The sequence below is a fragment of the Cornus florida genome, unplaced genomic scaffold (genome assembly GCF_030987335.1).
Source record: "Cornus florida cultivar Cherokee Brave unplaced genomic scaffold, ASM3098733v1 CherokeeBrave_3.0.0_Hap2_Chr05, whole genome shotgun sequence".
NCBI lineage: Eukaryota > Viridiplantae > Streptophyta > Magnoliopsida > Cornales > Cornaceae > Cornus > Cornus florida.
This window is the reverse complement of record NW_026775575.1, coordinates 64,611,813-64,636,761: the sequence shown is the minus strand read 5'-3', so window position 1 is coordinate 64,636,761 and position 24,949 is coordinate 64,611,813. Positions and strand designations below refer to the sequence as shown.

Sequence of the window (24,949 nt, the reverse complement as noted above, 5' to 3'; positions counted from 1 at the left end):
AATACAAGTAGTATAATTCTCTAGCTTGTTAAAGTGTTTGATTGTGAGCTTAAAGGAAGGAATAATGGCTTAGTTTTATATATTGTGCTATTCATTAAGTTGTCTAGACAATATATACTTAATTAGTCATCCATGCTTGTTGATTCAATCAATCACACATATTAGTGTTGTAACATACATTTCCCCTCATTCATTACACATTGAGTATCTAGAAAGGTGATGTTTAGTGGTGACCTCTAAATCCCAAGATCTCTCTCTCTTGTTCTCTACCCTTTATTTACTTTAATTGTTTTGCATTGAATTTATTTACATTGTAGTTTAATTACCCAATCAAACCAGTTTTTGATCACTCGACTTACTAGTCTGACTTTATTTCCATATTAACATTGCCCCCAATCCCTTGGGACAATCCCTAATCGCCCTAGCTATATTAGTAGTTAGAGGTAGTAGTGGCATTTTATAAATTCAAACTTGGCCACTCTTTAACACATTTTAACTTGTCCTTTTGAGGCAACACCAAGTGGTTGAGCTACTGCTGGTGGAAGTTTATGCACCTTAGTTAGAACCTGCACCTGCAATAGAAGTGGTGGTGGAATCGACTTCACTACTGGCGGAATCAACTTCACTGCTAGTGGAATCTACACCATGGTTGGTGGTTGTTTTTGAGCTTGTGGAAGGGTTTGTACTTGAGATTTGGAGCCACTTCCTTCTACCAAGTAAGGCTTTCGTAATTGCTCTCATAACTTTCTTTCTCCATGCTTACCTGAAGTGCATTATGCACTAGTTGAACTTCTAGAGTGGCACGTGAACTTTGATTAAAAAGTTCAATAGCCTGTTCCTTTAAAATATCGACAAGATCTTGAAAATATTTGTCGTGTTCTCTAAAACTTTGGGCAAGATCTTGAAAAGATTTTCCGTGTTGTGCAGGTGGCACCTGCACTGTTTGTACCTGTGGCATGGAATGCACAGGCTGTTGAGAAGGACTCCCCTCAACAAACGTACTTGGCATGTCCACCGGAATGGCTGATTATTGAGTAGTATTGGGTGGAAAGTACGGCTAATTACCTGATTGACCAGCCTGAGCCGTACCATGACAAAACCCAAAATGATGCCAATTGTTAGTAAAAACATCATGACAAACCTGTTAACGAATTACTATAAGATTCTGCACATGTTATTCCACTAGAATAGACATCGATTGTGCATATGGCATCTATATTGTTTGCACCTGTGATATAGCTCGGAAATACTTTTTACGTTCTTCGGCCACCCTTCGGTAGTACTCTTCATGTTCAAAGCTCAGATATGCCATAAGAAAGATTTTTTCCCCGGTTGTCCCACCGAGCGTGCCACTATGTTTGGCCTGAAAAAAGTTGGTACCGATTCTGATGGAACCGGATGGGCATGCCAAGAACTGCAGTAGTTCCAAAGATAGATCCAAACAATATTCCAGAAGGAAGACAGCGAGACCAGGCGATTGTGAAGAGGTCTGGAATGAACACATTTGGGTTCTTTTTGCCTTTAATAAAGGACTTCGGGATAGTTAACTGGTTAGGAAGGAACGAACTACTTAAGAAAGTAATTGAAAAGGCTGTAAAATTATCTAACAAAAAGTAAAGTGCAGGACTAAAACTAATCATATTGAAAGTGCATTGCAATGAAAAGTAAAATTGTATTGAAATACGTATTTGATTTGGCGTTGAGCAAGCCTTCTAAGTTGCAATATCATGCCCTATTTATATAATTTAGTAATGGTAGCTTGCATGTAACCCTTGCTTCCTAAGCTTCCATGTGTCCCATGACTTTGCATGTAACCGCTTACTTCCTTGGCTGCCATGTGTCCCAAGACTTTCCACTGGAATGTCATAGTACCTTTCCATTAGGTCGACCAGCTTCTTAGGCTGCCATGTGTCCCATGACTTTGCATGTAACCACTTGTAACCGCTCACTTCCTAGGATGTGTCCCATGAATTTGCATGTAACCACTTACTTCCTAGGCTGCCATGTATCCCATGACTTTAAATGTAGCCGCTTGCTTCCTTGACTGTCATGTGTCTCAAGACTTTCCACTGGAATGTCGTAGTAACTTTCCATTGGAATCGACAAGCTTCCTAGGCTGCCATGTGTCCCATGACTTTGCATGTAACTACTTATAACCTCTCACTTTCTAGGCTGCCATGTGTCCCATGACTTTGCATATAACCACTTATAACCACTCACTTCTTAGGTTGCCATATGTCCCATGACTTTGCATGTAACCACTTGTATCCGCTTGCTTCCTTGGCTGCCATGTGACCCAAGACTTTCCACTGGAATGTGGTAGTACATTTCCATTGAAATCGACCAGGGTAATCTCCTACTAGAAAGTGGAAAATAAGGGTGTAAACAGTTACACAGAGCAACATTTCTTCAATATTTTAGTAACATCCACGCATAGAACTTGATTTTAATATAAAAACTAAAATGGATAATTTAGAAAGTAACATTACCAGTGCTAGTTGATTTGTTGTGTTTGTTAATTTCCAATCCTAGCATGTCCTTGACCACTCTTCTTCCTTCCTTTCCCAGTTTTGTGTTATTTTCCTTCAAAAATATTTACAAACCATGTTGGTTTTTCAGCTAAGAAGGCAACATAATCCATACTTAATCCAAATAAAAACCCATATCCATATCCCAGCACCACAATTTTCTATGTAATGTTGATGGCTGCGGTGATTTTTTATCATCTACACATTTCTTTGTCAATGGAAAATCGAACAATGCCTGGTTTCCAGAGTATGAATTGTTTTCAAATTTATCAAATTGTTGACCATGAGGTATTGGTCCAACAAGATGATTTTGCGAAAAGTTTAAGATTAAAAGAATTGTTAGGCTTGTCAGTTGCCAAGGAATCTCCCTCACTAACTGGTTTGAAGAGAGGTCTAATGATTCTAGCCGAGTCAAATTTTTCAGAGACGATGAAATATGTCCTGTAATACTGTTGTGAGATAAGTTGAGCAACCGTAGCGAATGAAACATTCCAATGAAGTCAGTAATCTCCCCATGAAAATTGTTGCTCGATAAATCAATAGGTATGAAGATGGTTAGGATTCTTGAAAGTTCAAGCTCTAGCCCTTTCACCACCACCTTAACTAAATCTCGATAATAATTGTACTTCTCCCCGATGTATTCACGACCCACTTTATGTTCATCAACATTCATCATAGCTTTGACATTCTTGAAATATTTTGTAGGCAAGGGGCCGGCGAACTCATTGTGAGAGAGGTCGATTATTCGCAACTTAGGAAAGGGCAGTTTACTGGTGGAAGTATCTATTGCACCTCCAAATCTGTTAGATCGTAGGACAAGAACCTGCAGCTCAAGAAGATCATCCATCCAATGGGGGAATGTGTCAATTATGTTGTTGTTGGCCAGATCAATAACTTCCAATTGTCTATAATTGACCAAACTTTGCGGCACTGGCCCTTCCAAGTGATTTCCACTCAAGTCGAGATTTCTCAAATTATTACACTTTGTAAATATTGCTGCAATAGTCCCATGAAAGTGATTCATTCGCAGATCTAGCACAGAGAGTTCATGGCTAAAGTTTCCCAGACATTGTGGAATTACATTAACCAACCTGTTATTAAATAGATTAAGAACATGGAGGGAGCTCAAGTTGTAAATGGTAGGTGGTATTTCACCCATGAATTCATTTGATTCGAGGTTTAGATAGGACAATTGAGTTAGGTGACCTACCTGAGCTGGGATTTCACCATTTAATTTGTTTTTGCTCATATCAAAAGCATCCAGCAGTTTCAAATTCCTAATCTCAGGTGCAATTGTTCCATTAAGATAGTTGTCAAAGAGGTTCAAGGAACTGAGGCTTGTGAGATTCCCAATTGTTAGAGGAATTGGACCTGAGAGTTGGTTTGCCGAAATGTCCAAATACCATAATTTGTGTAGGACTCCAATCTCAGGTGGAATTTTACCAATGAAGGAATTCTTTTGAAGTTGTAAAGTTTCTAAGTTAGTCCAATTGGTGACAAAATAAGGTGAGATCTCACCGGAAGGAAAATTATCCGATATATACAAACTAAATATCTTGGACAGATTGGACAAGGACAAAGGTAAGGGTCCGATAAGTGAATTCACAGACAGATCCAAGAATGTGAGGTTTGTCAATAGGCCAATTTCAGGTGGAATTTTACAAGTGAAGGAATTGTTTTGAAGGTTTAAAAATTCCAATTCAGTCCAATTGGTGACAAGATAAGGTAAGATCTTGCAGGAAAGAAAATTATCGGATATGGAAAATAGAGATATCTTGGACAGATTGGATAGGGACAAATGTAAGGGTCCGGTAAGTAAATTCATAGAAAGACTCAAGAGTGTGAGCTCAGTGCATAAGCCAAGCTGAGAAGGAACTGAAGAATTTAAGTCATTTATTTGTAGATCAAGTCCTAAAAGCTTTCTGAGTTGGCCTATGGAAGAAAGAATCTTTCCGTGGAATGTATTGTTAGACAGTGAAATGATTTGAAGATCTGAAACTAATCTAATCTCCTCAGGAATTGAACTAACAAACTGGTTGTTACCTAGACCAAGATCTTTGAGCTTCAAAAACTTTGAAATATTTGCTGATAATAACCCTTGAAATGAATTACTAGTAAGATTAAGATATTCAAGCTTGGTAAGATTGGTGAATACCAACTCAGGTATTAAGCCAGTGAAATGGTTGTATAAAAAATAAGGCAAAGTGAGGTTGGGGCAATGGAGTATAAAATCTGGAAATTCAGAGATAAGTTGATTGGAATCAAAGTAAAGATGAGTCAACATAGGTATGCCTGAGAATGTTGACCAATCAGGAGTTTCTAAATTGTTCAATCTAAGGTCCAAGCTCCATACCTTCTAAGATTGCTAACTTGATACGGAATTGTACCATTGAGATTGTTACTGAGAAAACTAAGGTACCCAAGCTCTGTCAAAAACCCAATCTCTAAAGGTATGATACCCTTAAAATTATTGGAACTCAAGTCCAAAACAACAAGCATGGAGAGATTGCCAATTGTAAATGGAATTGGCCCATTGAGTTGGTTCCTACTGAGGTTGAAATGGGTGAGATTTGGAAATGAAATGAAATTGAATTGGGTAAGTGTTCCATTCAAATTTGAATCGAACAAGTTGATCTCGGATACAATTTCAACACTGTGACAAACAATGCCAGTCCAGTTGCAATGATTTTTTATGTCGGTGACAAACCATGAAGTGATGAAATTATTAGAAGATAACAAGCTATTCTTCCATTTTAGAAGAGCTTCTGCTTCTGTCCTTCTTGATGATATGATTGTGGATAGAAGTGAAAAGAAAACAAGAATAAGGAAAAGGAAAATGTAGTGTTTTTGAAAAACTGCCATATTTGATTTTGTTCAAAATTTCATGTCACATTGATTTATAATGAATAATCTAGGGTTGCTTACCACGTGGAGGCACAAAGTCAAGTAAGGCAACTTCCCTCACATATACATAATTATATATTTACACATATATATACACGGACATATCAACATAGACTAAATAAACCAATAAAGCTTTGGGTACTGTAGATCATGTCGAATAATTCTCATTTTTTTTATAAAAATAGCATCCAACTCGCAGTGGTCATTGGAAATTATGAACTCACGGTGGTCATTGGAAACTATGAAAAACAGACGGACAAGTCATTATCTTGTGAAGTCATTTTGGAGTCAAGTTAATACGTTAATACGTTAATATTCATTAACTACATAGGCCAGCTTTTGTAAGTGTAGTCGTTCATATTGAATTCAATTACTCGAGTAATATAGCCCTTATATAATACTCCCTCTATCTAAAATATAAAAAAAAATTAATTTTCGAAAAACTAAGACTAAGGGAGAATTCCCTTCCATCCTATAAAAATTGTCCACTTTTTTTATTTTTAATTGTTCTAAAATAATTTTTCCAATTGAAAAGTGGATGTACTATTGAACCGAGGGAGTACATGTATACAATAACTTACATCCCAACAATGTTTGACTAACTTACAATGTCGATATCAATATGTCTGCATGCATTGTTTTTGGCTCAAATTGGAGTCATTTGTCATTGCCTTGCAATTGCATGAGCAAGAAGAGTTGGGGCCCACATTTTTCATGCATGAAAGGGAAGTTCATTTTGACCGATTTAACGTAGAAAAATTTTATAAGGACCCAATGTGTGAACCAAAGAGAGTCGATCGTTCATATATCAATCTGTTACTCCTATGTTTTATGAAATATTAAAACATTAATTTTTTTTTTTTAAGTATACTTTTATATACACAACAAATCATCCTGATTTTAATAGAGATATGTTACATATATAGGTTTTTTTTTTTTTTTTTTTGGATTTTTCTCACCACACAAAACAGTTCCTTCAAAGGAAAAATCTGACTTACAATCTACCACTTAACAAAGCTATAATTATTTCTAAATCTATTTTGAATGAGATGGCTCACCAAATTAATTCGTTCTCACAAGGAGACAGTACCTAAAGTGACCAATACTACTCTAAATGAGCACAGGTCAATCTTTTTCTTGTTGTAATATGATATGTAAATGCATTTTGAAGGAAGACCTATTATAATTTTTCTCGTTGCTCGATAACTTTTAAGAGGGTATTATATAGATACGATCGCATAGGGTGCTATTGTCGTGAGGAAGATTGCTACAACAGATAATATGTCTGACATGATGACTAAGATCATTCCTATTTTCTAAGTTCAAATATTTTGTGGACGTGATTGGTGTTTGGTGTTTGCAGCACGTTGAGACCATTTGGAACATGTGGATGCGACGAAAGGAGAAGTTGATATTTTGGAGCTATATTAGGATGTTGTGGTTATAAACATGTATGTCCTATTCTAGAAAAACATTAGCAAATTTAAAGATGAAACTAATATGGAAAATTATAAACAAAATTTACTTATAAGCAATGAATTATATAATATGAAAAATCAAGAAAAACAATGTGACGGCCCAAGTTTTGTAAACCCGGTGCGTCAGTGATGACCAAAAGATGACCCGATAACGGATCCGAAATGCGGAAGCGAAAGGTGAAACAATGGTCTCTAGAGATACAATGTATCTCTAAGACACCAATGTGACCCTCAATGAGGTCATCGAACCCAAAGGAAAACAAATGTGGAAGTGTCGTTTCAAAACGGACAAAAAGGAACCTAGGGGCAAAATGGTCATTTTGCAAAAGTGGACTCAAGTGCTATCGAGCACACCGTTGGGAAGAAAATGAAAAATTAAACATAATGGACTCAAGAATTTCATTATTCGGAGTCCGAACGAAGGAGAAAGGTCAAAAATAAAAAATGATGTCGTGGCAGCCCGACGAGGACAGCCCACTACTGCTGCAACTGAGAGTAAAAACGGGCATCTAAACGGACTTTTCTGGAAAAAAAATCATAAAAGAAACCCCCCCTAAAATCGAGGTTCCTACCCCGAACACAAACGGAAACAAAAAAAAAAAAATGCATTGTAAAATGTGCAGAAATGCCCCCAAGAAAATCTGGTCAAATGGGTAAAAATTTCTTCGAGCTGCTGCCCAAGGAAAGGAAATAGGGCTTCGGGAGGTTTTTAAATTGCCTAAATTGAAAATGCAATCTTAAAATATACCCACAAGACCCCTGGAAGTTTCGGATCGGTTGTCACACTTTTTTAAAAAAAGTCGATGAATAGTACCAAGTACATTTGCACTAAAAATCTGCAAAACCTGGCAGCAAGGATTTTTTGGACAAATATAGATTTTTGAGGGCCAAGATGGAATTTTCTGGAAAAACAGAAAGAAGAAACCCCCCTCAAAATTGACTTTTCTACGTGACCCATGAGGAGAAAAGAAAAACACATTGTGATATACCCGAAATGCCCCTGGAACAGAATAAGGTAAAACTCCCTAAAAATGCTACTTAGAGTTTTTGTTTCATCAAGGATGGTGTTGTTTGCCAAAGTGAGTATGCAAATGCATGCAATATGATAAAATAGATGTACCAACATGGCCTAAAACCTCTTTACATTCCATTAACAAGTTTTAGCATACAAAACCTCCATAGTTGATAAAAAAAACATTTTCAAGCAAAATATGGCACCAATTGAATACAAGTGCAAATATAAACTTGCTTGGCCCTTGGTCTCATGTCCTACATGTCACATGTATTAAAAGGAGTGTACTTATATACACTTTACATACGTAGAATCAAAGACTACAAGTTTGATAACATAAAGCTACCAAACGATCCAAGGCAATGAAATCTTCAAGTCTTGAGTCCTGTACCTGAAATATGCCCTAGTATCGTAGAGGTGAGTAACATAAAGCTACTCATAGGAGGTGAGCATGCATCGACCTAGAATTTTACAATTTTATCACCTTAAGGTGAAACATATCAAAGGGGTTCATGCCACCTAACGTCTATGTCAAAATAAGACTCAGGAAGCATCCTAAGCTACCTTAAAACATTTCTAGCATAATCACATTGTTCATGCAATTCAAACAACATTGAAACATGTTATACAAAGCAACAAGATATAGATTCTCAAAGTCTTCAACTTGAAATCCAAGATATAAAAACGACAAGAGTGGGTCATGCCACCTAACGTCTATGTTCAAAGTGAATCTATAAGATCATTCTTAAACTACATTTGAACATCAAAACACAAATTATGATATCGATGCAATTTAACCAACATTGAAACTTCCAATACAATGCTTAAAGCATGATTTCTCAAAGTTAACATCTTGCAACTTAAAATGGGAAATCAAACAAAGAACAGCAAGTTACGATATCATCTAGTTATCAACTTGAAATGAAATACGAAATCAAACAAAGTGGATACTCGGACGTCACGCCGGATAAGACCGACAACATAGTTACTTTAGGGTTACTAGCCCATGGGTAATCTCCTTATGTGCGCACTAGACTATATAGAGGAACAATCCCCCATACTAGAACCAAGTCCTAGCCGTAGCCAACAACGACATCCCCAAGTTTCCAAAATCAACAAATTATGCAACAACGTATATATATCAACATGTATATACAAGATATCAGCCATTTACTAAGCACAACCCAAATTTTTGGAAACATATACAATACATGCTCAAAGTCTACAACTACTATGGGATGAAAGATGTCAAATATAATGTGTGCAATTCCTTACACATACCAATAATATATTCAATAAGGAAAAACATATTCTCATGAATATAAAAGTAATAACTATGTTATCCAATGCTCAAAAGTAATCAAGTGAACATACACCAAATCCAAATCCATGATTTAAATATAAAAACAACTTCCAAAATGCAATTAAATCCATGGAGTAATAAAATAGAATTTAATTAGACATAAATAGTTAAATTCTCTAATTTCTAAGTTAATCCCAAATAACCTTAATTTAATATATATTGAAGGACATGTCATGGTCATCACATATATAACATCAAATGACAATTTAAGTGATTAAAGCACTTAAAACAAAATTAATCAAGCTAATTAATTAATTTCCTCTAGATTTTTAAACAATTCCAAATGCCCTCAATTTAATCTATATTAGAGAACATGCCAAGGCCTATTTAAATAGCACATTACAACTTGATTTCATGCTTGATACAACCATGTGAATTAAACTTTCACTAAAAATAAATATTAAATAAAAGTTGTAATTCTTAATCGCATGAGCCAAATTTAATATATGTTAACCAACATATCCAAGCATAATTTCCTAGCATGTTACAATTCAATTCCAAGTCATACATATCCTTGAGCATTAAATCCTTTACAAAGAAATTAATTAAAATTAAATTCCAAAATTTATACAAAGCATGCATACAAGTTGTATAAGCATATATAATCATCAATACAACACAAATATAATCCTAAGACACCCCTACCTCAATTTGAGATGAAAATCTCAAAAATCATCAAAACGAAACGTCTCCGAATCCGACGAAACTCCTAGGTTTGTCGGGGACAAAAAGATCTATATGAATCTCCAAGAAGCCCCATGAAAATCCAAACTTGGCCTAAATCCCAAACTTAAAATTTGGTCAGAAATGGTTTCTAATAAAGGGTAATGGTAGAGCACGACGAGGCGGGCAACAAATGCAAAGGCCGAAGGATTTTCACTTAAGAAAAGTAGGTTAAAGGAGGAGAGAGAAGATGGAAGCTCCATGGGCATCCATGGCTTCCTTTGGTCGTGCAAGGAGAGGAGGAAGAAGAAGAAAATCTGATTTTTCTTCTTTAAGGCACCTATTTATAGTAAATCACAAAAAGTGCCCCGAAAGGGCCCCGCCGGGTCCGGAAAAGTGAATTTTGAGCAAGCGCACTCAAACGGAAAAACTCAGTGAATAAAAAGATTTAAAATGAGAAAATATGAACAACGAAAGAAACAACGTCGAAAACCGAGTCCCGAGCAGAAAGTTATGCCCCGAACAAGTTCGGCGGCAACCGAGTTCAGAAACTCTGAAACTGGAGAAAAATGACCAGAACGGAATTCTATGAATTTACAAGTCAACAAAAAGTGAAAATGAATCATGTACGAGGATCCAGGCTCCAGACGAGACATTTTGCAATAACTTTCGTTAATTGCACAATGGCCCCTACAAAAAGGGTTTACTGCGAAATTACCCCAGAATGAAAATATCTTCCAAAAGATATTTTCTTAGATGCCCTTGAAATAAAATATCTTCAAAAGATATTTATGAAAAACACCCCAAGAAATGAAATTAATTCCAAAGATTTATGCATCCATGCCCCTACGGGCACCGGGAGCAACCAAAATACTTTCTTACAAAAGTAAAGATACGTATTTCATGGAAATCACTCACGATAAGGATACGTGAAGTCAAAAACCAACTCCGAGCACAATAAGTGAGGTTGTGCCATAAACTGACAAACGGAGATAAGACGAAATAGGAAAAATGACAGAATAGGGAAAAGACGAAATAGCGCATAGTATCCAAAAATGAAAAATGTGAAAATGACTCGGTCCTCAAAGAAAGTTGTCAATTCACATGAAAGAGTCTCATAAACCAATTCTGAGCACTCGAGATGACACTAAGCGACGAAAAACCATCCATAGAAAACAAAAGACAACGGAAAAAATTTATCTGCAAAATTTGAGGAAAAAGGGAAAAGGAAGAAAATGACTGGGTCATTACAACTTTCCCACCTTAAAGGGATTTCGTCCCCGAAACCCAGCCCCAACAAAACAAAAGGCAAAACTAGGATAACTACGAAGTACATCTCCGAGTACCCCAAATAACATGCAACGAAAATAACCCCAAGGCTGAAAGACAACGCTCACGCCAATGACATTTGCACCCACGTGCTTGCAACTGGACAACCTCTCAGAAGAAAAATGACCGCACAGCCACACGACAAGTCAAAGGTCACTCACAGAACCCAACGCCAGACAAAGGAACGGAAGACAACAACCGTAAGCATTTCTCCTGATGAACCATCATACCGATCCAAAAACAACCTAAAAGAACTACAAAATCATCACAGATCAAATCAAAGTACAAAACAAGGACAACGTGGCAATACGAATAGCGACCAGAACCCGCCTACACTTACTCGTCAGTAAGGTAGCATGACAGTATAAGGCACTAATTCATAACCTGCCCCCCACTAGGTCTACCCATGAAACCACTCGATACAAATGACATCAATGTCATGAATCATCATTACCAAAAGCACTACGAGAACCAGGCATCTTGTGAGAGTTGGGGTAGCTAATCCCAAAACTATGACAACAATGTCATAGGCACCACTAAGCTTAAGGTCCTAAGTCCTCAATACAACAAAATCAACAACTCTAACGCTTCAAAATAATCTTGTTAACAACCTAAATCATGAATCTAAAGCCTAACAAACAAGTCAACACCTCAAAAAAATCAAAACGAACCTCACTACAAGACTCTTCATTGAAAGTCCTATATATCTCCCAAAACAGATCAACTATAAAACCACACCAAAATCAAACATCGGATCAAAATCCCTACTACGGATGACCAAATCCTCGAAATACAAGTCCACTAAGTGGTTCACACATCAAATCCTGACAACCAAAGTCATAAAACGAATCTCTCAAAACCGCGCTTGGCATTACTAAGCTAAATCAAAATCCTTTAATTTCAATTCACAATCAATCACTGGAACTACAATTCCTCAAAACTATGCCTAGCCATAGTTAGAACGAGAAAACTCCATAAACAAGCCAAATCCAATGGCGATCTTCCAAAAATTCTCCTAAAAGTCAACCACATCTAGGTCTCCAAAAACCAAAACAAGTCTCCAAAGGACATTCTCAAAAGAGTAGCGAGTTCACCTCACGAATTTAATAAATCCTCAATAAATTGGACATAAGTCCCCGAAAAATGATCTCACACTAATCAACTCACTCTAAGTATCACAACTTCTTTAACAACCACGGCAAAACTCCCCAAGCAAAGACATGAATGAAAGGAAACCACCAGTCCTAAGAAGGATAACACCACAACTCCACCTTTGAAATAAATGACAACAAGGTCAAAGACTTCACCCCCTACATGAAAGTAAGTCGACCAAAATCCATCAAATCCTCACTAAAGACTCAAAACGACAACGATGATCCTCACGGACCAACCAACCCCAAAACTGCGCACAAGGCGACGAAGAGAAAAGACTCACTCCTTGTGAAGTCCCAACCACGAACCAAGAAAGAAGAGGAATCCCATTCTCCCACTTCCCACCTTAAAGAAATGGACAGCTCAAGACCAAACAAATGTGACAACTCCTCTACAAGGAATCTCACAACAGAATCATACACACTATGTACGACTGAAGGAAACAAAAAGGAGAATCAAACACGGAAGTCATGCATTTGACAAGGAATGCAGCTACCAAATAAATAAATCTACTCTCATAGATAAAATCAAAGGTACATGCGGCACGCCTCCATGTAAACACAAAAGCATGTCATTAAAGTACAACAACAACATGACATCTCTAAGCATATATACAGGGCATGCTAATGTCACACAACAAGAAGACAAATGTGGATAGACCTCCACCTACTCATGCATCGCAATAACATAAATCATACTACTAACATGGTAGTAAATGAAACTATAGAAAACAAAAGTGATGCAACAATGAACCCTATGGACATCGTGTCCTAGAGTGTCTAGAGTGTCTAGGTAGAAGGAATGATCGGCCCTAGCCATAACTGTCTCCAAAAACCAACGCAACAACAACCTTTCTCAAAACAAACGTGAGCCCTTACCACAATGGTAAGACTCTAACAATCCATCTCTGAATCTAAAGGTGACACCACAAGTGACACTAATAATGCAATGCTCTCTCTACCCAAAACATCAATCAATCGACTTGATCCCAAAAGCATTATCACACAAGGAGAACTTAAATGAAATGGCTACTCTAGCCATACAATCAGACAACCAAATCGATCACTACAACTAATCCCCAAAATAACCATCATCATTATCAATCAAAAGGACTACACCTGTCGAAACAAAACCCAATGCTGATTCCATCCGAACTGCACTCGTAGCTTGTCTATACGGTAGCATGACAGTGCCATGCACCCGCCCACAACGTACCCGCCCACAAAAATTACAATCTTAGAGGAACCGTCCAAAACAACCAAGGATCCCAAAAGGTCCAAAACCTAACCATGGCCTAAAATCAATAAATCCAGTACTACGATTGTGCCTAATGGCTCACTCCACTAGAGCCTAAACAAAAGGTGTCTCTCCACCTACCTCAAAACCAACTCTAGGTCAACAACAACCTAAACTACAATACAACCGTGACTACAATCACCATCAACCTCAACTCGTACCTCAATGACCAATCACGTGTCATGCCAAATATGCAACACAATTATGTATATGCGAATCTAATCTAGCATACATCATATGTCATGCTCTTTATATTGGAATCAAAATAAGTTAAACAGATAGCATACCACGTATAGCACATAAGCACCTAAACATGTTATCAAACCAAAACATGTTATCATGAAGCATATAAGCACGTAAAACAAAGCAACAAGAATGTGATATGCACCCAAAACCCGTCATCACAAGGTATTCAAACCTGGGAGCTCTGATACCACCTGTGATGGCCCAAGATTTGTAAACCCAGTGCATCAGTGATGACCAAAAGATGACCCGATAACGGATCCGAAATGCGGAAGTGAAAGGTGAAACAACGGTCTCTAGAGATACAATGCATCTCTAAGACACCAATGTGACCCTCAATAAGGTCATGGAACCCGAAGGAAAACAAATGCGGAAGTGTCGTTTCAAAACGGACAAAAAGGAACCTAGGGGCAAAATGGTCATTTCATAAAAGTGGATTCAAGTGCTATCGAACACACCGTTGGGAAGACAATGAAAAATTAAACATAATGGACTCAAGAATTTCATTATTCGGAGTCCGGACGAAGGAGAAAGGGCAAAAACAAAAAATGATGTCGTGGCGGCCCGACGAGGACAGCCCACTATTGCTGCAACTGAGAGTAAAAACGAGTATCTAAACGGAATTTGCTGGAAAAACTCAAAGAAGAAACCCCCCTTAAAATCGAGTTTCCTACCCTGAGCACAAATGGAAACAAAAAAAATGCATTGTAAAATGCCCAGAATGCCCCCAAGAAAATCTGGTCAAGGGGGTAAAAATTTCTCCGAGCTGCTGCCCAAGGAAAGGAAATAGGGCTTTGGCAGGTTTTTAAATTGCCTAAATTGAAAATTTAATCTTAAAATACACCCACAAGACCCCCGGAAGTTTCGGATCGGTTGTCACACTTTTCAAAAAAAGGTTAATGAATAGTACCAAGTACATTTGCACTAAAAATCTGCAAAACATGGCAGCAAGGATTTTTCGAACAAATATGGATTTTTGAGGGCCAAGATAGCATTTTCTGGAAAAACACAAAGAAGAAACCCCCCTCAAAATTGAGTTTTCTACATGACACATGAGGAAAAAAAAAAAAATGCATTGTGATATACCCAAAATGCCCCTGGAACAGAATAGGGTAAAACTCCCTAAAAATGCTACTTAGAGTTTTTGTTTCATCAAGGATGGCGTTGTTTGCCAAAGTGAGTATGCAAGTGCATGCAATATGATAAAATAAATGTACCAACATGGCCTAACGCCTCTTTACATTCCATTAACAAGTTTTAGCATACAAAGCCTCCATAGTTGATAAAAATACATTTTCAAGCAAAATAGGGCACCAATTGAATACAAGTGCAAATATATCAAAGGGGTTTATGCCACCTAACGTCTATGTCAAAATGAGACTCAAGAAGCATCCTAAGCTACCTTAAAACATTTATAGCATAATCACATTGTTCATACAATTCAAATAACATGGAAACATGTTATACAAAGCAACAAGATATAGATTCTCAAAGTCTTCAACTTGAAATCCAAGATACGAAAACAAAAAGAGTGGGTCATGCCACCTAACATCTATGTTCAAAGTGAATCTATAGGATCATTCCTAAACTACATTTGAACATCAAAACACAAATTATGATATCGATGCAATTTAACCAACTTTGGAACTTCCAATACAATGCTTAAAGCATGATTTCTCAAAGTTAACATCTTGCAACTTAAAATGGGAAATCAAACAAAGAACAACAAGTTACGATATCATCTAGTTATCAACTTGAAATGAAATACAAAATCAAACAAAGTGGATACTCAGACGTCACGCCGGATCAGACCGACAACATAGTTACTTTAGGGTTACTAACCCATGGGTAACCTCCCTATGTGCGCACTAAACTATATAGAGGGACAATCCCCCGTACTAGAACCAAGTCTTAGCCGTAGCCAACAACGACATCTCCAAGTTTCCAAAATCAACAAATTGTGCAACAACATATATATATCAACATGTATATACAAGATATCAACCATTTATTAAGCACAACCCAAATTTTTGGAAACATATACAATACATGCTCAAAGTCTATAACTACTATGGCATGAAAGATGTCAAATACAATGTGTGCAATTCCTTACACATAGCAACAATATATTCAACAAGGAAAAACATATTCTCATGAATATAAAAGTAACAACTATGTTATCCAATACTCAAAAGTAATCAAGTGAACATACACCAAATCCAAATCCATGATTTAAATATAAAAACAACTTCCAAAATGCAATTAAATCCATGGAGTAATAAAATAGAATTTAATTAGACATAAATAGTTAAATTCTCTAAATTCCAAGTTAATCCCAAATAACCTTAATTTAATATATATTGAAGGACATGTCATGGTCATCACATATATGACATCAAATGACAATTTAAGTGATTAAAGCACTTCAAACAAAATTAATCAAGCTAATTAATTAATTTCCTCTAGATTTTTAAATAATTCCAGATGCCCTCAATTTAATCTATGTTAAAGAACATGCCAAGGCCTATTTAAATACCACATTACAACTTGATTTCATGTTTGATACAACCATGTGAATTAAACTTTCACTAAAGATAAATATTAAATAAAAGTTGTAATTCTTAATCAAATGAGCCAAATTTAATATATGTTAACCAACATATCCAAGCATAATTTCCTAGCATGTTACAATTCAATTCCAAGTCATACATACCCTTGAGCATTAAATCCTTTACAAAGAAATTAATTAAAATTAAATTCCAAGATTTATACAAAGCATGCATACAAGTTGTATAAGCATATATAATCATTAATACAACACAAATTTAATCCTAAGACACCCCCTACCTTAATTTGAGATGAAAATCTCAAAAGCCATCAAAACGAAACGGCTCCGAATCCAACGAAACTCCTAGGTTTTGTCGGGGACAACACGATCTATATGAATCTCCCAGAAGCCCCATGAAAATCCAAACTTGACCTAAATCCCAAACTCCAAATTTGGTCAAAAATGGGTTCTAATAAGGGGTAACGATAAAGCACAACGAGGCGGGCAACGAATGCAAAGGCTGAAGGATTTTCACTTAGGAAAAGTAGGTTAAAGGAGGAGAGAGAAGATGGCAGCTCCATGGGCATCCATGGCTTCCTTTGGTCGTGCAAGGAGAGGAGGAAGAAGAAGAAAATCTGATTTTTCTTCTTTAAGGCACCTATTTATAGTAAATCACAAAAAGTGCCCCGAAAGGGCCCCGCCAGGTCCGGAAAACTTCATGAACAAAAAAATTTAAAATGAGAAAATATGAACAATGGAAGAAACGGCGTCAAAAACCGAGTCCCGAGCAAAAAGTTATGCCCCGAACAAATTCGCCGGCAACTGGATTCAGAAACTCTGAAACTGGAGAAAAACGACCAGAACGGAATTCTATGAATTTACAAGTCAACAAAAAGTGAAAATGAATCCTGTACGAGGATCCAGTCTCCAGACGAGACATTTTGCAATAACTTTTGTTAATTGCACAATGGCCCCTACAAAAAGGGTTAACTGCGAAACTGCCCCAGAATAAAGATATTTTCTTAGATGCCCCTGAAATAAAATATCTTCAAAAGATATTTATGAAAAACACACCAAGAAATGAAATTAATTCCAATGATTTATGCATCCATGCCCCTATTGGCACCGGGAGCAACTAGAGTACTTTCTTGCAAAAGTAAAGATACGTATTTCGTGGAAACCACTCACGATAAGGATACATGAAGTCAAAAACTAACTCCGAGCACAAGAAGTGAGGTTGTGCCAAAAACTGACAAACAGAGATAAGATGAAATAGGGAAAATGATAGAATAGGGAAAAGACGAAATAACGCATAGTGTTCAAAAACGAAAAATGTGAAAATGACTCGGTCCTCAAAGGAAGTTGTCAATTCACATGAAAGAGTCTCAGAAACCAATTCTGAGCACTCGAGATGACACTAAGCGACGAAAAACCATCCAAAGAAAAGAAAAGACAACGGAAAAAATTTATCCGCAAAATTTGAGGAAAAAGGGAAAAGGAAGAAAATGACCGGGTCATTACAAACAAAGTTTCAAAGGATTGGTTTCCAGGATGTTTACAACCCAAATTTCACAAATGAAACACTATTCTATGGGATTTTTCACAAAAAATAGAATGGCAAGTCAATGACGTGAAGTCGTAAAAATGCCGAAATATATGATTAGTGAAGATCCTTTCTTATTTTTGGGAGTGTTTACATAGCTTGTTCATTTCACGTTATGCAAACAAATATGAACTGTTTGGGAGTGTTTATATTTCCAAGTGCAAGTCCTGATGGGTAGTGTGGAGCCTGATAAATACTGTACACCAAGGCCCAACTTATTTGGAGGGTATTTTGGTTATTTCCGCACTTGTTATGTTGCTCTAGTGCGAGGGTATTTATTCATTCTAAATTCTATGTATCTAGAACCGATTTTTATCATCATAGTGAAATCCCTGCAACCCTTGGACGTAACCCTGAATTTTGGGTGAACCAAGTAAAATCTGTGTGTGTTCTTGTTGTGTGTGTGTTTGATCTATTTCTTGTGTTTTTCTGTTTAATTTCGCAACAACTGGTATCAAAGCCATTAAGTTCGAGTGGGAGCGACGGGTACAAAAGAAGGAAAGATCAAGATCGATAGGTTCAATGGTGTTGATTTTGGGTTCTGGAATATGCAGATTAAGGATTATCTGTATCAGAAGAAGTTGTATTAGCCTCTTTCTGGAGAGAAACCAGAAAAGATAAAGGATGATGATTGGGCTCTTCTTGATCGGCAGGCACTAGGGGTCATTCGATTGACACTGTCGCACAACGTTGCCTTCAACATAGCAAAGGAGACGATAACAACAGGTTTGATGACTGCCCTATCAAATATGTATGAGAAACCCACTGCGTCTAACAAAGTATATTTGATATGGCGATTATTCAACCTAAGAATGTCAGAAGGCGCTTTAGTGACTGACCATCTAAACGAGTTTAACATTGTTACGACTCAGTTAAGCTCTGTAAAGATTAAGTTTGATGATGAGATTAAGGCACTGCTTCTCTTGTCCTCTTTACCAGAAAGCTGGAACGGTACTGTTACAACAGTGAGTAGTTCTTCAGGAAAAAAAAAATTGAAGTTTGATGATGTTCGGGACTTGATCCTCAGCGAAGATATTCGCAGAAGGGAAACAGGGGAATCATCTAGATCTATTTTCAATACTGAGGGCAGAGGAAGAACTTCTGAAAGATCAAACTCGGATCGCAGTAAATCCAAATCTAAACACAAAAGCAAGTCAAAAATTAGAACCTGCTGGAACTGTGGAAAGAAGGGGCATTTAAAGTTTGAGTGTCGAGCACCAAAGAAGAAGAGCGAAGGAAAACAGAAATCTGTAAACGTCATCAGAGAAGAGATTGTTGATGCTCTGATTTTGAGTGTAGATAGTCCGATTAAGTCTTAGGTTCTAGACTCAGGTGTATCATTTCACTCTACCTCGCATCGTGAAATCATGGAAAACTATGTTAGTGGTGATTTCGAAAAGGTTTATTTAGCTGATGATGAGCCTTTAAATATTGTAGGTAAAGGTGATGTTCGGATCAGACAACCTAATGGGGCTGTATGGAAGATTCAGAATGTGAGGCATGTTCCTAGCTTGAAGAGAAATTTGATCTCTGTGGGACAACTTGATGACGATGGGCACGCAGTTAATTTTATGGGTGGCTTGTGGAAAATCACCAAGGGATTCTTGGTCATGGCTTGTGGAAGCAAGACATGTACTCTATACATGACAACAAACACTAAGAACGCCATTGTTGTTGCTGATGCTGGCGTAGATTCAAACATGTGGCATTGTGGATTAGGTCATATGAGTGAGAAGGGGATGAAGGTGCTTTTGTTTAAAGGAAAACTGTCGGGTATTAAATCAGTTGAAGTTGGTTTGTGTGAGGACTGTATCTTCGGGAAACAGAAGAGGTTCAGTTTTTCAAAGGTTGACAGGACACCTAAGACAGAGAAATTAGAGTTGGTTCATATAGAGGTGTGGGGGCCTTCTCCAGTTTCATCTCTTGGTGGCTCATTGTATTATGTTACATTTATCGATGATTTTACGAGAAAGGTATGAATTTATTTTTAAAAAAATAAATCTGAAGTATATGATACTTTCAAGAAGTGGAAGGCCATGGTGGAGAATGAGACAGGCTTGAAGGTGAAGTGTTTGAGGTCTGATAATGGTGGTGAGTATGAAGACAGAGGCTTCAAAGAGTTCTGTGTTGTTAATGGGATCAGAATAGAGAAGATTGTTCTTAAAACCCCGGAACAGAATGGGGTTACAGAGCGCATGAACAGAACCTTGAATGAGCGTGCTTAGAGTATGAGAATACATGCTGGATTGCCTAAGATGTTTTGGCCTGATGCAGTTAACACTGTAGCATACTTGATCAATCGGGGACCTTCTGTTCCTTTGGATGGAGGCTTACCAGAGGAGGCTTGGAGCAAAAAAGAAGCAAATCTTTCACATTTGAAAGTGTTTGCCTATGTTTCATATATACATATAAGTTCTGATGCTAGAAGCAAGCTTGATCCAAAGTCAAAAAAATGTACTTTTATTGGGTATGGCATTGATGAGCTTGGTTATCGGTTTTGGGATGATCAAAACTGGAAGATAATTAGAAGCAGGGATGTCGTGTTCAATGAGAAAGTAATGTATAAGGATAGGTTAGCATTAGATTCTACTAATGCATGTGCTCAGGCTAAAAATAATGAGTTTGTTGAGTTGGAGGAAATCTCCGAGGAAGATGTACAGGGGAGAGTTCAGAACAATCTAGAAAATATAGTTCCACGGGTGGAACAAGGCACACATATTACTACATTGAGACGATCCTCCAGAGTCTCCAAACCTACACAGCATTTCTCACCTTCTTTACACTATTTGATGTTGTCTGATGGTGGTGAACTAGAGAGTTATAATGAAGCAGTACAGGTTGGTGATTCAACCAAGTGGGAGTCAGCTATACAGGATGAGATGGACTCACTCATGTTAAATCAGACATGGGAGCTAACTGAACTACCAAAGGGAAATGAGGCTTTACATAACAAGTGGGTTTACAGAATTAAGGAAGAACATGATGGCAACAAGCGTTATAAAGCAGATTGGTTATGAAGGGATTTCAGCAAAAGCATGGTGTTGACTACACTGAGATTTTCTCCCCTGTTGTGAAGTTGACTACAATCAGATTGGTGCTTGGAATTATGGCTGCAGAAACTTTGCATTTAAAGCAGTTAGATGTGAAGACTGCCTTTCTCCATGGTGAATTGGAGGAAGATATCTATATGAGACAACCACAGGGATTCACAGTGCCAGAAAAGCAGGGTTTGGTATGCAAGCTGAAAAAGAGCTTGTATGGTTTGAAGCAGGCCCCAAACAGTGTTACAAGAAGTTTGATGGATTTATGTGCAGTAATGGTTTCACGAGATGCAATGCAGCTCATTGTTGTTATGTTAAGAGGTTTGATAACAGCTACATTATCTTACTATTGTATGTTGATGATATGTTGGTTGCTGGGTCAAGTCTCGGGAAGATTAAAAATATAAAGAAACAATTGTCTGTGCATTTTGTGATGAAAGATTTGGGTGAAGCAAAACAGATTCTTGGCATGAGGATTTGCAGAGACACAGTGGGTGGTACTCTGAAGCTGTCACAAACAGAGTATGTTAAAAAGGTTCTCAGCAGATTCAGCATGCAAGATACAAAACCAGTGAACACCCCATTAGCTAGTCACTTCAGACTAACTAAGAAATAGTTGCCCAAGACAGAGGAGGAACGAGCATATGGAAAGAGTTCCATATGCCTCAGTTATTGGTTTGTACCAGACCGGACATAGGACATGCAGTGGGAGTTGTGAGCAGGTACATGAGTAATCCAGGCAAGCATCATTGGGATACGGTAAAATGGATCCTTAGATACTTGAAGAGTACCACAGAAACATCACTATGTTTTACTGGGAAAGGGGTTGCATTGCATGGTTATGTTGATTCAGACTTGGCTGGTGATATGGATAATAGAAAGAGTACTTTGGGGTATATGTATACTTTGGGTGGTACAACAATGAGTTGGGTTTCTCAGTTTTTTTTTTTTTTTGGAAGAATTGGGTAAGAAGTAAGAGAATAGTATTTTGTACAGTGATAGTCAGAGTGCTATTCATCTTGCTAAAAATCCGACATTCCATTCCAGAACAAAGCATATACATTTGAGGTACCATTTCATACGCTTACCCTTAGAAGATAAAGTTTTATCACTTGAGAAGATCCATGGGAGTAAAAATCCAGCAGATATGTTAACCAAGGTAGTGACAATTGAGAAACTGAAGCTATGTTTAGCTTCAGTTGATGTTCAAGCTTGAGGACAAAGGAGTGAGTTGCTATGGTGTTTTGCTATGTATGAAGGCATGTGGGAGTTGACAGTATGATGTTTATCAGTCTCTAAGTGGGAGATTGATGAGTAGTATGGAGCCTAAAAGATACTGTATACCAAGGCCCAACTTATTTGGAGGGTATTTTAGTTATTTTCGTACTTGTTATGTTGCCCTAGTGCGAGGGTATTTATTCATCCTAAACTTTCTATATCTGGAACCCTTTTTTATCATTATAGTGAAATTTCTGCAATCCTTAGATGTAGCCCTGAATTTTGGATAAATCAAATAAAATTTATGTATATCCTTATTATGTGTGTGTTTAATCTATTTTTTTTTTTTTTCTATTTAATTTCGCAACAAGTCCATCTCAAGTGAAAACTACACTCACTACAGGTAGCCGACAGCCACTAATGTGAACTGTTTGTATTGCTCAGTGCTCAGCGCGCACGCGCACACACACACACAGCAATGTTGACATGTAATCTTACTCACATTATGACCAATGATGAAAAGTTCACCAATCAGATTTGCCAATCCCAAAGCTACAATATTCACTGCCACAACTCTAGACAAAATCTTTTAGCAAAATGTTAACAACTTCATGAGATCAACAACTAAAGACAAAATCTTTTAGCAATTTGTTTTCCAAAATGAGAAAAGTAATAGCTGTAAAACAGTATAATGTGTGAGAAACAGATGTAAATATCTCAAAATTAATATTATAATATGACAAAAATGTGCAAGTATCCTAGAAATGCTATTATCCATACATCTAAACAAATGTATATATATATTTTTTCATATTGATTAGAGAAGCTACATAATTAGGTGATATTATCATGCAGGTAAATTCTAAAAATAGTCCACTGGTGTAGGTTCATAAAATGGTAGACAATTTTTCCAAAAGGTGCTATACCATTGTTTCAGAGTCACTGCTTGGTGGAATGGTAAATATCTTGAGTTGACAAGTGGGAGAACACGATTTTAAGCACGATAGCAGCCTCTACATGCAAAATAGTATCAAGTCTATCCGACCCTTTCCGTATAGTATCAGCATATACTCAAAAGTAAAAACTAGATCAGGTTCGAGTTCAAGGAAGATACGCAATTGAATCAACATTTTAATAGTTATAAAGAACTTATTTAGCTTATACAAATAACCTTAGGATTGGCATTTATATAATCTTCTACACACAATTAACAACTGCTGTTTTAATTTATCAGATACTTCATCAATTATACTATTACCCATACGTTGACTATAAACATGGGCTAAACAAATAACATCAATGTAAAGGAAGTTGATGAGCAATACACTTGGAAATAGAAAAAATTCTAGCTGATACTATATGAAACTTAGTACCTATCGAGAACTAAATCCAACTCTTATATACTGACCTTTCCTACAGTTGTGTAGACAACCAAAAAAATAGAAGTTCTGAACACTTACATGTGGTAGCATCAGCACCAGAGGCAGATGGCACAACACTTAGGCTTGCAATTGATTCCACTAAACCGCCATAGACAATGCTTTTTAGGATATCAAAACGTTTTGTTTCACTTGCAGATGGTTTTTCTGGATGATCAGGAATTTTCTGCATGCTATAAAGCTCTCGTGGTTTGGCTTGCCCTTCTTCAAGCCTTGCCGCATCAGCTCCTGCATTATTATATTTTTGGAACAACTGTCCGAGATATCAAATATATGTTAAGAAAGTCATATGCATGATGCATTAGACTAAATGGAAAATGTTTGTAATAAGAAAAAAAAATGCAATTGAATATTAACAGAAGCCCTTAACCATTTACTTACTACATACACTAATCTCAACTGCAAATTGTAACTAATTTATACATGAAAATGTAAGCATAACTTTGGAGCTTCAATCAATTGGCATTATAAACCAAGGAAATTCATTGAGTCAGGGTAGGACTAAATTTCACATTGGACTGTGTTTTAATATATATATGATATACATGCCTAATCCACTTCTGATTCATGAGTACCAATAAACACCAGAAATACCCTATTGTCAAATATAAGACTAAAATGGTAATTGGAAGAGAATAGCACGACTAGACACAGTTAGCAGGATTTGCAGAGAAATTATAGTTTACATACCTTTAGGCTGTTTGGCTTCATCATTCTTCATATCTTCAATTTCACTCTGTGGCTTTGTGGGAGGTTCGGCCCCTTTCATGGGTTTTTCATCTGCATAAGTTCCAATTTTCTATTCAGTGTACTAAAAGAAATTCTTACTATTGTTAGTGAAAGCTTCCAATGTTTAATTTCAACTCATTTTAAAAATATCCCTTTTTTTGGAATGCATCTCCAAAAAATCATTTCTTAACATTTATCCCTTGAAAGACTAAAACTCATTACTTCAGAGTTTTTAACCCGTATTTGCTGTTTAATTGCATGACCTGGTTCCCCTACTATGTCGATTCTGTGATCCCCAGGTAGCACAGGTCCTTGAACTCCATTATTACATATTGTTTAGCCAGGCGACAGAGTTCCTTCGAGTGGTAGAGCAGGACCACTTTTATCAGGCTGTGCTCCTTTC

General features: G+C 37.0%; 1 protein-coding gene across 1 annotated transcript; it reads right to left on the bottom strand.

Annotated features, from left to right (window-relative positions):
- Positions 1–482: 482 nt before the first annotated feature.
- LOC132309373 (receptor-like protein 33) lies at positions 483–5,390 on the bottom strand. Its single transcript, XM_059807689.1, has 6 exons — positions 4,916–5,390; positions 2,731–4,820; positions 1,229–1,414; positions 1,066–1,141; positions 764–1,023; positions 483–638 (listed from the first exon to the last, which is right to left on the bottom strand). Exons 1-6 carry the CDS (start codon positions 5,388–5,390, stop codon positions 483–485), a joined length of 3,243 nt encoding a protein of 1,080 aa, XP_059663672.1.
- Between the last annotated feature and the right edge of the window lie 19,559 nt (positions 5,391–24,949).

Bases quoted from the DNA above. Each gene is read 5' to 3' on its own strand.
- LOC132309373 (XM_059807689.1), bottom strand. From the start codon at position 5,390: ATGGCAGTTTTTCAAAAACACTACATTTTCCTTTTCCTTATTCTTGTT. The intron at 1,142-1,228 runs GTGCAAACAATA...ATTCGTTAACAG, and splicing joins ATTTCCGAGCTATATCACAG to GTTTGTCATGATGTTTTTAC. The intron at 1,024-1,065 runs GTAATTAGCCGT...CTCAATAATCAG, and splicing joins GGCTCAGGCTGGTCAATCAG to CCATTCCGGTGGACATGCCA.